This window comes from Ursus maritimus, unplaced genomic scaffold (genome assembly GCF_017311325.1).
Source record: "Ursus maritimus isolate PB19 unplaced genomic scaffold, ASM1731132v1 scaffold_19, whole genome shotgun sequence".
NCBI lineage: Eukaryota > Metazoa > Chordata > Mammalia > Carnivora > Ursidae > Ursus > Ursus maritimus.
The window spans coordinates 57,438,546-57,450,660 of NW_024424341.1; the positions used below are offsets into that span (position 1 = coordinate 57,438,546).

At 53.7% G+C, this 12,115-nt stretch overlaps 1 protein-coding gene across 1 annotated transcript in view; it reads left to right on the plus strand.

Annotated features, from left to right (window-relative positions):
• Window positions 1-405: 405 nt before the first annotated feature.
• Window positions 406-12,115, plus strand: part of AP2A1 (adaptor related protein complex 2 subunit alpha 1) — a 30,651-nt gene continuing 18,941 nt past the window's right edge. The window contains exons 1-2 of the mRNA XM_040634318.1: window positions 406-607; window positions 11,901-11,969. Of these exons, the coding sequence (XP_040490252.1) occupies window positions 541-607; window positions 11,901-11,969 (136 nt within the window). The 5' untranslated portion in view covers window positions 406-540. The remainder of the gene's footprint in view (window positions 608-11,900; window positions 11,970-12,115) is intronic.

The following is a 12,115-nucleotide window of genomic DNA, read 5'->3' on the forward strand; positions in this document are numbered from 1 at the left end:
CGCGGCGCCTGCGTGGGCGATCTACCAGCTCATTGGCCATGATCAACGCAAGTCCCACCTCCCCGAGCCCACTCCTCCGCCTTCCTTCATGCCAATCCCGCCCTTCGCGGGATCCAATCAGCATCGGACCCGGCCTCACGGAGGGGGCGGTCCCACCGCACGTAACCGAACTCCTCCCGTCCCTCGGGCAACGCCCCTTCCCCCCACCTTCCTGCGAACGGAAATAGCGGGCCACTGGGCCAATCGTAGCAGCGTGCCTTTGTCCAGGGGCCAATGAGAGAAGAAGCGGAGGATGAGCCCGAGTCTGAGCGGCAGTAATCTGAGCCAATGGGAGGCTGATAGCTCAGGACGGCGGACGGGAGGGGAGGGGCCGGGGGCGGAGACGCGGCCTGCCGCCCGCCTGCCCGCCAGCCAGCCCTCCCCCCCGGCCGGCTCGCCTCCTCGGCGCCGCTTGGGGTCCTTTCCTCCGGGTCCCCGCTTGCCAGCCCCCGCTGCGCTGTGCCCTGCCCGGCCAGGCCTGGAGCCGACACCACCGCCATCATGCCGGCCGTCTCCAAGGGCGATGGGATGCGGGGGCTCGCGGTGTTCATCTCCGACATCCGGAACTGTGAGAGCGCGGCCGGGGGACACTGGAGGGAGGGGGAGCGTGGAATTGAGGGGCTCGGGGATTACAGAGGGGCCCGGGGCATAGAAAGCCATTTCGGTCGTAGAGGGAGAGGATAGAGAGGCCCCGGGGGGAACTTTAGGGTGGGGGGAATGGAAGGACTTAGGGTGTCATAGAGTGCCTCTTGAGGTGACGACACGGAGTGGCTAAAGGCGTCCGGGAGGGTCTTAAAGGAGAGGAGGCTAGTACGGTCCCAGGGCTGGGGACATAGAGGTGTCCCCTACAAATGATAGAAAGGCTTGGGGAACCTATTAGCGACGAGGTTAGAGAAATCCCTGATATCGACAGAAACGGAAGGAGGTGCATGGGTGGGGGGGTACCCTGTGGAGCGATAGAGTGGGAGAGGGCCAGAGGGGACCGGGAGAGCGTAAAACACAGGAAGCATAATGCGGCCGGGCTTTGAGGGCCTGGCTGAGGGGGTGTCAGAGAGGGGAAGGGGCTAGGTAGGTCACTGAGGCTCCTGGCTAGTGCACAGAGAGGGCCTGGGAGTAATAGAAAGTCCCAGGGGGTTGGGGAGGAGAGATGGGAAGGTGGGGGACTATAGTGGGACCCTGATGAGGGATAGAGGGGCTCCAGGATGGAGGATGGCTTAGGAGACATGGAGGGCAGTGGAGAGGGGGCTAGGAGGGTCACTAAGGGAAGAGGAGGGATCAAGAATATAGAGGAGAGGTGCTGCAATTGGAGGGTCTTGGGAAAACCTGAGATAGGAAGCTAGGGGCCTGGAAAGAAGAAGATATTATAAAGTGGGGGTTTGGGGAATGTGCCAGAAGGGGGAGAGCCCAGAGCTCAAAGAAGGGCCCAGGGAGCCTTAGGAATTTGCGGGGAAGAGATCTGGAAAGCTGGGGGTTGGGGGAAGCCTGGTCCCAGAGAGAAGTCAAAGGTCAGGAAGCAGGCCAGTCCCGAATCTTGAGCCCTCTCCCATCTGACCACATCAATATGGTGACAGTGATCATCAGCAGGNAGGATTGTCGTGACGAGGAGAGACCTGGCGCCAAGTCAGCTCCCAACTCCTGGGAGTGGGTGTTGGTGTTTGGAGCTGCCAAGAGCTTCAGAGGCTATATCCGCATGGGCTCTAGGGTCAGCCAGACCTGGGTTTGAGTTTGGGGGCTGTCACTCCCTAGCCATGTGACCTTGGATGGGGGACTTCACCTCTTGATTTCCTCATCTGTCAGGAGGGACTGCTGATTGCACCTTCCTGATGAGGTTGTTGTGATAATGTATGTGACTGAGGCCTTTTGCACATTCCAGGCACTGGACGGTCTTGGCTGTTGTTTTTGTCATTCGGTGGATCTGACGATTGGCCTCTGTTAGATGCCCAGAGATTATCTTAGAATTTAGTAGGTATGAAAGGACCTGGCACATAGTAGATGCTCACTGAACGAGAGGGGTGGAAGCTGTTGGGTGTCAGGTGGAGGAGAGATGTTATGGTTGTTATGGAAAGAGGTGAGCAAGGAGGGGCTGTGGATTAGGTGGTGGGCCAGCAGTTAGGAGTAGGTGTGCATTGCCCCTGATGCCTACCAGTGATGTGAAGTGATGTGACTCTCGGTGAGTCATTTAACCTCTCTGAGGCTCAGTTTTGTTTTCTTTTCTTTTCTTTCTTTTTTTAAGATTTATTTATTTATCTTAGAGAGAGAGAGATCACAAGTGGGAGGGGCAGAGGGAGAGAGAGAATCTCAAGCCGACTCTGCACTGAGTGCAGAGCCCGACCTGCGACTCAATCTTACAACCCTGAGGTCACGACCTGAATGGATATCAGAAATCAGGAGTTGGCCGCTCAACCGACTGTGCTACCCAGACACCCCGGAGGCTCAGTTTTCTTGTCTGTAAACTCCCCTGATAATAGCATCTTGTCTCTGAAGGTTCATTCATCCGTTCATTCAACAAATACTTTTTGATACTGTGCCTGGGACTGGGCTACAACAGTGAACAAGAATCCCTGGCTTGGGAGCACCCAACCATAAGGGACATAGAAAATAAACACAGAACTGCAATACATGATACCATGTCAGAGGGTGACTGGTAGTGTGACAGAAAGGAAAGAAGGAAAGAGGAGGAGGTACCGGGATTGAGAGGGTGCTTGGGTAGGCCTCACCAAAGAGGTGACATGTGAGTAGATTTTTGAGTGAAGTGAGGGAACGGGCCCTGCAGATTTTGGACGGAAGGGACAGTCCAGGCAGAGAAATGGTACGTTCAAAGGCCCTGGGGTTGCAGCATGTTTGGCATGTGTTCCGGTAAGAGCGAGGAGACCCGTGTGGCTGGAGCTGAGGGGCAGGAGATGAGGACAGAAAGGGAACAGGGATCGTGGAGGGCTTTGTGGGCCTTAGAGAGACTCTGGCCTTTCTCTGGGTGAAACAAGAGCGGCAGGAAGCTTTAGAGTATAGGAGGGACATGAGCTGATTGATGTCTTGAAATAATTCCTCTGCTGCCATGAAGGGAACAGACTCAGGAGGTAGTGGCGGAAGTAGGCAGATAATTAGGGGCTGCTGCAGGCATCCAGGTGAAAGATGGTGTTGGCTTGACTGGGGTGAGAAGGGAATGGTGAGAAGTGGTTGGTTTGGGGACAAATTTTGAAGGATTTACAAGGGGATTGGATGGTGGGGGTGGGGAAGGAAAGAGAAAACAGGTCAGTGTCACTGAAGGACCCTAGAGGGGAGACTCTGACTTGGGGCCAGTAGAAGTAATTTGGCCATGTAAATTGGGGCTAGAGAATCACGATTCCTCTTGTTCTTCGCCTTCTCATCAAGTAAATGTCAAATGGCTGATGTGTTTCAAACCTTATGGAGGGCCCTGGGGACACAGTGGCGAACAGGACAGATCTGTCTGTGTCCCTGTGAAGCTCCCAGCCCCCATGAGGGAGACAGGTGCTGCATAAAAACCGTAGCCGTCCTCCTCACAAACACATGTATACAGATGTTCATAGTAGGGCTCGTCACCATAGCCCCAAAATGGAAGCAAGCAACCCAGGTGTCCATCATTGGATGAGTGGATGTACAAAATGGGGTCCACCATGCAATGGAATATTATCAAGCCATTAAAAAGAATGACACACATGGGGCACCTGGGTGGCTTAGTTGGTTAAGCGTCTGCCTGCGGATCAGGTCATGATCCAGGGTCCTGGGATACAGTCCCATGTGTTGCTCCTTGCTCAGCAGGGAGTCTGCTTCTCCCTCTCCCTCTGCCCTGCCCCCACTTGTGCTCTGTCTGTCTCTCTCTCTCAAATAAATAAATAAAATCTTTTAAAAAAAGGCCGGGTCTAGCGGCTGGGTGGCTCAAATTGGTTAAGCATCTGCCTTTGGCTCAGGTCATGATCCCTGAGTCCTGGGTCGGTTTCCCTGCTCAGTGGGAGTCTGCTTCTCCCTCTCCCTCAGCTCCTCCCCCTGCTTGTGCTCTCTCTCGCTCGCTCACTCTCTCTCAAATGAAAAAAAAAAAAAAGGAATGACACATACTACAACATGGATGAACTATGGTGAAAACCTTGTTCTAAGTGTAAGAAGCCAGACACAGAAGCCCACATATATGATCTTGTTTGTATGAGGTGTCCAGAACAGGCAAATCCATAGCGATAGAAAGTAGATTAGTGGCCACCTAGGGCCGGGTAGGGGGTGGTGGAATGTGGAGGGACAGCCAGAGAGTGTTGGGTTTCTTTTTGGGGTGATGAGAATGTTCTGGAAATAGATCGTGGTGATTGTTGCACGAGACTGTGGATATACCAAAGACCACTGAATTGCACACTTTAGAACGGTGAACTTGATGGTATGTGAATTGTATCTCAATTTTTTGTTGTAAGTGGAAAAAATTGTAGCTGTCCGAAGTCCAGTGAGAGAGAGGGCCACAGTGTTGTGAGAATGAAGACTCTGTCTGGTTGTGTTACTCAGACAACGTGGCGGAGTTTGCCAGGCCAAGGGAGGTGGGGAAGAGCTGTGAAGGCAGAGGGACAGCCATGCAAAGGTCCTGAGGCCCAGCGGAAACAGGAGTCCTGGAGGATGGGAAGGGATCTAATGTTGGGCAGGTGGGCAGAGGCCACCAGGGAGGGTTTCAAGCCGGAGTGAGGGAAAAGAAGGCCTGAAGGATGTGGGTGAGCCAGCGCTCAGACATGAGCAGGTGGAGGAAGGGGAGGGATGTGGAGCCATCCTGCTGGAGAATCTGAAGGCATAGTGGAGTTCAGGGGGAAGACTGTAGAAGGAGGTGAAAGGCAGGCTTTTGAGAAGGAGGGCAAGGAAGGGCAAATTCTGCAGATAAGAACGGGACAGGTTTGGGCTGGGCCCAGCCTGAGGGCATGGCCCTGGACTGTCTTGAGTGGGAATCTGCCTCCCAATCACTGAATCTGACCGGAAGCTTCCAAGGCCCAGGCTGGGCTGTCTCCTCTGTAGGGCCCCAACTACCTACAGGCCTGAGGAGAGTTTGCGAGGAATGGGAAGGGGGATGCTGGGTTGCCACAGTGCCCTGAACTCCTCCATTAGGGTGCGTCCTACTCCAGATTGTGACCCCTTCCTTTTGTGACTTCTCCCCCAGGCCCGTGAGCACAGGCCCTGTTCTGATCCCTCCCTGGGGCCCCAGGTCTGCCGACTATGGGACCTAGCCCATGGGAGTCCTCAGGAGACATTTGCTAGTTGGAAGAATAAGTGAATGAATGAATGAATGAATGAGCAAACAAACCAGTCTTTACTGAGCCCCGATTGAGTGCTAGACACTGCTCGAAGTCATGGGATTGCAACAGTGAACAAAAGTCCCTCTCCGTGGTGCTCATATTCCAAGGGGAAACAGATCAGTACACAAATATAGTATTCAGGTGTACAGACAGGTGGTGGGGCTGGGGCGGGGGGTTGAGAGGAAATAAAGCAGGGAGGGGGTATAGGGACAAAGTTAGGGAGAGTGCTCTTCTGTAAGCTGGTCAGAGAGTCTCTTGCTGAAAAGGTGACATTGGAGCAAAGAATCAAATTTGGTGGGTGAATTAGGCCTGCATAAATCTGGAGGAGGACATTCTTGGCAGCCTGTGCAAAGGCCCTGAGGCAGGACTGTGGTAGGAGGAATTCGAGGAGGAGGAGGAGCAGGAAGAGGAGGCCGCTGATGGTGGGGAGGGTAGGAGTTGTGGTCAGAGAGGGAACTAGTGGATCTGTAGGGCCCGGAGGATGACAGTGAGGACTTCGCTTTTAGTCTGAGCCAGATGGGAGCCATGGAGGGATTTGGAACACAGAAGGGACAGGATCCCTCTGGCCACTGTGGAGAGACCAGAAAGAATGAGTCTCACTTTGGTACTCCAACATTAGTGTGCCGCTGGGGGCCGCCCACCCTGCCCCAGGCCCTGCACTTTAAGAATCGGTCTTTAGGTTGCGAGGGTCCGCCAGATGCTGAAGGCAGACAGCCCCAGGCCTGGCCTCACCCCATTCTGTGGCATCTAGTGCACCCAGTCCACAATCTGCATTCAACACCTTTCCTGTGCCAGGACTATTCTGACCTCCGGGGATGCCCCCTGGGAATGAAGCAGCCACACATCCCTGCCCTGGGGGTGCTGCATTCTGACGGACACCCTTCCCTTAACCCGTAACGTGGCCGGCCACCGTGGCTCAGGGATGGTCTTTGCAGCTGCGTTCGTTTGCAGCTGGTTGTTCCAGGAGACTATTTTCTCTCTCAGGGGTGGTGATGACTTTGATAGCACGAGCACCATCTACCCCAACAAGCCGGATACAGAAGCTTAAATTTTCCAGGAGCCGCATGATGAAAGTAAAACCGGGGAAATCAATTTTAATGTATTTTATTTACACCAGTACGCTCACCATATTATTTGAGTGTGTAACCAATGTTTTCAAAATTATTCACGAGACAGTTTATGTGCCTTTCTCAGTGAGGCCGCGTTTTCACGGGAAACACTTGCTCTGCATTTACGAGTTCGAAAAACTGAGGAGTTGAGAAAGTAGATTCACAAAGTACCCGGGTTGTTCCGAACATACCTTGTGGTGACTGAATTGAGAACTGGTTTTTAATTTTAAATTTATGGAAAATACGAATTTCATCCCTTGGTAGCGCCAACCGTATGTCAGGTGCCGAGTGGCCCCACGTGACCCGTGGGTCCCACATTGGGCAGCGCAGGGCCACCGTGTTCTGGATTTTATAGTGGTCCAGAGTTAACACACATCAGCTTCCAGAACTCTCTTTGAGGACTCTGGGCTGTTGGGACTCGTGTGGGAGACACAGCACGGGGGTCCTAGTAGAGAGGAACATTTGTTCCTTGTATTGTAAATGGGAGCTGTCTCCCCTGAGGTACTGGACCCCCTTGCCTGCTACCTCCATAAAAGTATGTCAGTTCCTCCAGGGCAGAGGAGCCGGGGTTTTTAGGGTGCCTTTGGTGGCAGAGACAGACCCACCTGATGCTGCAGCTTAGCACCCGGCCGGGAAGGCTTTATCTCCCCTCACTGACGGAAGCCCCAAGGCAGGGCAGGTCGTTGCTCAGCCATTCCTTGCCCTCACCTGCAGCAAGCCCCCTTTTCCACCCGCGCGCTCCTCACAACCACACCTGCTGGCAGAAAAGGGGCCTGCAGCCTCCCGTGGCTCCCCAGCACCCTGAGAGAACCCAGAAGAGGCATGGAGGTCTGGGCCTGCCTGCTGTACTAGCCTCCAGGCCTTTGCATGGCCTGGAGCACACTTCCCCTTATTTCTGCTTGGTCCAGTGCCGCTCTGAATTTTGATCCTCAAATCCCAGGAGATGTGTACCAGGAAGACTTCCTCCCCTGGTCTGATTCCAGCTTCCCAGCCCCCATCATGTTTGCCTGTGTCAAAGTACTCGCTTGTCCCCGTCAGCCTCCTTTCCAGTCCAGGAGCTCCCCCAGCGCAGGGCTCGTGTGACTCATCCCTGAGCCTGGCCTAGGGAATGTTTGAGGATAAGAAATCCCCTTAAAATGCGCGGACACGCTTGCATGCCTTCCTGAGCTCATCCCCCTGTCGCTGGCTGGCCCTGAGTGCTGGAAACTTGTTCCTTCCATTAGCCCAGTTCTGTCCCAGCTGCCCTCAGCCCCTTTCTTCCACATGTTACCCTCAGTAGCACCCATGTGCTGTCTCTGGGTACCCAGGCTACTACTTGCCTCTAGGTCTCTGCAGAGATGTGCCCTCTGCTGGGATGCCCTCCCTCCAAGGCTGCAGCCCCTTATCTTCTGGAAACCTGGTGCTTTCTTCTCTCTGTGAATTTTTTTTTTTTAAGATTATTTATTTGAGAGAGTAGGGGGCTGGGGGGAGCGGCAGAGGGAGAGGGAGAAGCAGACTCCCCGCTGAGCAGGGAACCTGCCGGCAGGGCTTGATCCCAGGGTCACAACCTGAGCCGAAGGCAGAAGCTTCACCAACTGGGCCACCCAGGCGCCCCTGTGAGTTCCTTTTTATAGCGAAGTGTATCAGTTGTGCGGGAAGGAATATCAAATAGGTGTGGACAATTAAAGAATCTTTAAAGACAAAATATACACACACATATGTATATTCTCTAAATATCCCGTAAATTGTCCGTATCTGCTTAGTACAGTTTTTTGCATAGCTGATTACTTCCCTATGAACATACATTTATATGTAATATACAAGTATAATAACTTACGTCAGTATATGTACATATATGGAGGTAGTAAATGTGTAAAAAAGCCCACGGATCGTAAGTGTCAAGCTTGATGAACCTTTCTTGACTGAACACAGTTTCAGAATCAGCCCCCAGAGGCAGAAGCGGCATCTCCGACTCCCCAGCACCCTCCTTGTGCAGCCTCATGGTCCCCTGTCCTCCCCCCAAGGATAACCACGGCTCCATCATCCAACACCATGGGTTAGTTTGTCTGCGTCTCAAAGCTTTTAATAGTGGTTTAAGTGAAGTCCAGAGAGTACTCTAGCCTCAAATTCAATTGCTGTTCAAATGCCTGTCTCTCTGCGATGAAGTCGAAGCCGGTGCTTTGTAATATATGGTCAATTTATAAAAGAGGGTTTTTTTTTTTTTTCCTGGTCCCTACAGAATAGTTTTAAGGCGAGCACTTGAAGCAGTTGTGGTCATCCTGAGGAATAGAATAGAATGTGCACACTGGGGGCGCCTGGGTGCCTCAGTCGTTAAGTGTCTGTCTTTGGCTCAGGGCATGATCCCAGGGTCCTGGGTTTGAGCCCCGCGTTGGAATCCCTGCTCTTCTGGGAGCCTGCTTCTTCCTCTCCCACTCCCCCTGCTTGTGTTCCCTCTCTCGCTGGCCGTCTCTCTCTCCGTCAAATAAATAAATAAAATCTTTAAAAAAAATTTTTTAAAAAGAATGTGCACAGTGGTTCCCAGGGCCCGCCTCGCACCCTTGCCTGTCCTGGGCCAGCCCCCAGATGGAGGCGCTGCCCTGCCACCGCCCTCACCCAGTGAACTGCTCCTGAACCCTCCTCACCTTTCAGAGCCCTCCTCAAATGTCCCCTCCTGGCTGCCACCACTGAAGCCTCAGGCAGCCTCTGTCTCTGTGCATCTCACTCAGGTGTGGGGACAGGGCTCATTGCCTGTGCCCTCTCAGGCCGGGAACCCCTGGGAACACATCAGAAGTGCCAGGTCGGCGTGGGTCCTGGGTGCCCAGTGTCACCCCACTCAGGCCTGGCCCACGGGGCTCGGGAAATGTGTCATTAATAAATGAAGGATCATGTGACCTCTGGGGCCACACAGTCCAGTTCAAGCTCATCCCTGAGGCATTGGCCCTTCCTTGCCTGGATCCCAGAGACCCTTTCCCACCCTCATCCCTGGGCCCTCCACCCCCTTCCTGAGGACGGAGAGCTGATGACTTCTTAAGGCCCTTATTTACGTCTTCGTGCCTTTTCCGAGCTTAGCACTTGGTAGGCCCTTGGTACATGGAGTTGCTACCCAGAAAAGTGGCAGATGGTGGCCCGGTCCTCTAGGGGCTCCTTGTGTGGCCTGGGGGACAGGGGCAGACCCCGACACCCACAGCAGGTGCTCTGCTGGAGATGACACCGGCTGCACGTGTGGTTTTAACAGTAGGCACATTGTTTGTAAAAAGAGAAAGAAACTGGCAAATTTAATTTTACTGACATATTCACATAATCTTACACCAAAATGTTGTCATTTCAACATGTAATCAGTATTTTTAAATTTGCTTTTTTTTTTTTTTTAAGAATTTTATTTATTTATTTGACAGAGAGAGAGCACGAGTGGGGAGGAGGGAGAGAGGGAGAAGCAGGCTCCCTGCTCGGGAGCGCAATGGGATGCGGGGCTGGAGATCATGACCTGAACTGAAGGCAGACGGGTAACCAACTGAGCCACCCAGGCGCCCCGAGTATTTTTAAATTTAACTCCGGTCAGGAGGTGCTAATCAGAGAGGGCTTCCTGGAGTAGGTGCTAGCTGCAGTGAAGCTTGTGGCAGCTTCCCTGGAAGATGAGAGTTGGAGGAGAGGCAGGATTTCTAAAGACAAGGAGAGCTCTCGGGGCGCCTGGGTGGCGCAGTCGTTAAGCGTCTGCCTTCGGCTCAGGGTGTGATCCCGGCGTTCTGGGATCGAGCCCCACATCAGGCTTCTCCACTAGGAGCCTGCTTCTTCCTCTCCCACTCCCCCTGCTTGTGTTCCCTCTCTCGCTGGCTGTCTCTCTCTCTGTCAAATAAATAAATAAAATCTTTTAAAAAAAAAAAAAAAAAGGAGAGCTCATACCCTTGCCTGTTCCTTCATTCGTTCATTGCACACAGCCTCCCAGGTGCCAGGCCACAGGCTCGGGGATGCAGATGACACGGCCATGGGTCTGAGCAGGCCTCTGCCCTTCAGATGACCAGAAATGTATTAAGTACTTGCTGTATACCAGGCACTGTTCTAGAAGCTCCCTCGTGATGCTCACAGTCTGAAGTGGGAGCCAGGTTTGGACAGTAAATATAAATACAATAGTTACATGGTGTGGAGTGTACCAGGGAGGACTTTTTTTTTTTTTTTAATAGTGGAAACAAGTATAAGGCATTGGCTTGAAAGAACTGGTCAGAAAAGGCCTCTTGGAGGAGGTGACAAGAGCTGAGACCCACGTGACCCACTTGAGAGATGGGTCCAGGCAGAGGGGACAGCACGTATGAGCCCCCTCCCTGAGACAGGAAGGAACGTGGAGTGTCCGCAGAGGCGGTGGGGGTGTGGGGTGGAACACACAATAACGTAGGGAGGGGTGACATTGGTGGGGTGGCCAGGGCAGGGCCAGGAGGCTGGGTAGCCATGGGGTGGACTCCCCCCAGCAGGGAGGCGGGGAGGTCAGAATGGGGGCCGCTGCAGTGATGTGGGTGAGCAAGCATGGGGTCCAGGTGAGGAGGTCACAGTGGTGGTCCCAGCATTCTGAAGGTCAGGCCGAGAGGACATGGTGACGGCTGGAGTGAAGGGGTGGAGCCCGAGGGGTTCTGTTTGGACAAGCTGGGTGAGCCAGTCAAGGACAAGATGGCGAAGTCTGGCTCCAGTGGAACTGGGGGACGTGGAAAGGGACACAGCAAGCAGTGAGGGTGGCTGAGACCTGGTCACCATCCACTCAGACTGCCCTGACGGAGGTGCCTGGGCATCAGGGAGCACAGGGGGCGCAGGACCTGGCCTGTGGGGTCAGGGAAAGCCCTCTAGACCCATCCCATAAGTGGATCTTGTCAGAAGTGTCGCAGACGAGTTGGGGAGAGGTTGGCAGCCAGGAAATGGAAGAAGTGGGTCTGTGGGCCTGGTGGCTGAGGACCAAAGGATGTAAGAAAGGCTAGGAAGAGAGGGGGCAAGCTTAGCACCCAAGGGTCTGGCCTGGTGACTGGGACGCAGTGGAACCCTCATGACACTGGAGCAGATTTTCAGGAGATGCTGAGCTCAGTGGGAATGTCGAGAGTCCTGGGGGACAGCTGGATGGCAGCTGAGCTAGTCATTCATTCATTCATTCATTCATTCATTCATTCATTCATTCATTCATTCCCTTGTCACATATTTCTTGCCAGGCCAGTTCTGGGGGCTGGTGGTGGAGGCATAACCAGAGCTGTGGTTCGGGGACCACAGTGACAGGTGGAAGGAGGGAGCAAGTCAGGAATCACCCCATAGTGTGTGCCAGGCTTCTCCTCTGGGTTGGAAAGACTGATGAGCCATGGTTCTAACCTCTGTGACCCTCCCAGCTAGAGATGGGGCCCAGGCTTGGGCTCAGCCCCAGGGCCCGGGGCCCCAAGGTGGAGGGAGTGTGCCCTTCCAGCTGGGTGGGGGCTTGCCAAGGAAAGAGAGCACAGGCGGTTCAACTGTCTCTTCCCTGCCTTCTCCTCCCCAGGTAAGAGCAAGGAAGCAGAAATTAAGAGAATCAACAAGGAACTGGCCAATATCCGCTCTAAATTCAAAGGTAGGCTGGAGTCCTGGGTCTCAGGGAGGAGGGGGCTGGGAGCCTAGACTCCTGGGTCTGAGGGAGAAGGGTCTGGAAACTGGGGTACTTGAGACTTAGAGGTATGATCCTTCCTCATTCTGTCCCCCCTCTCCTCCTTCCTCTGG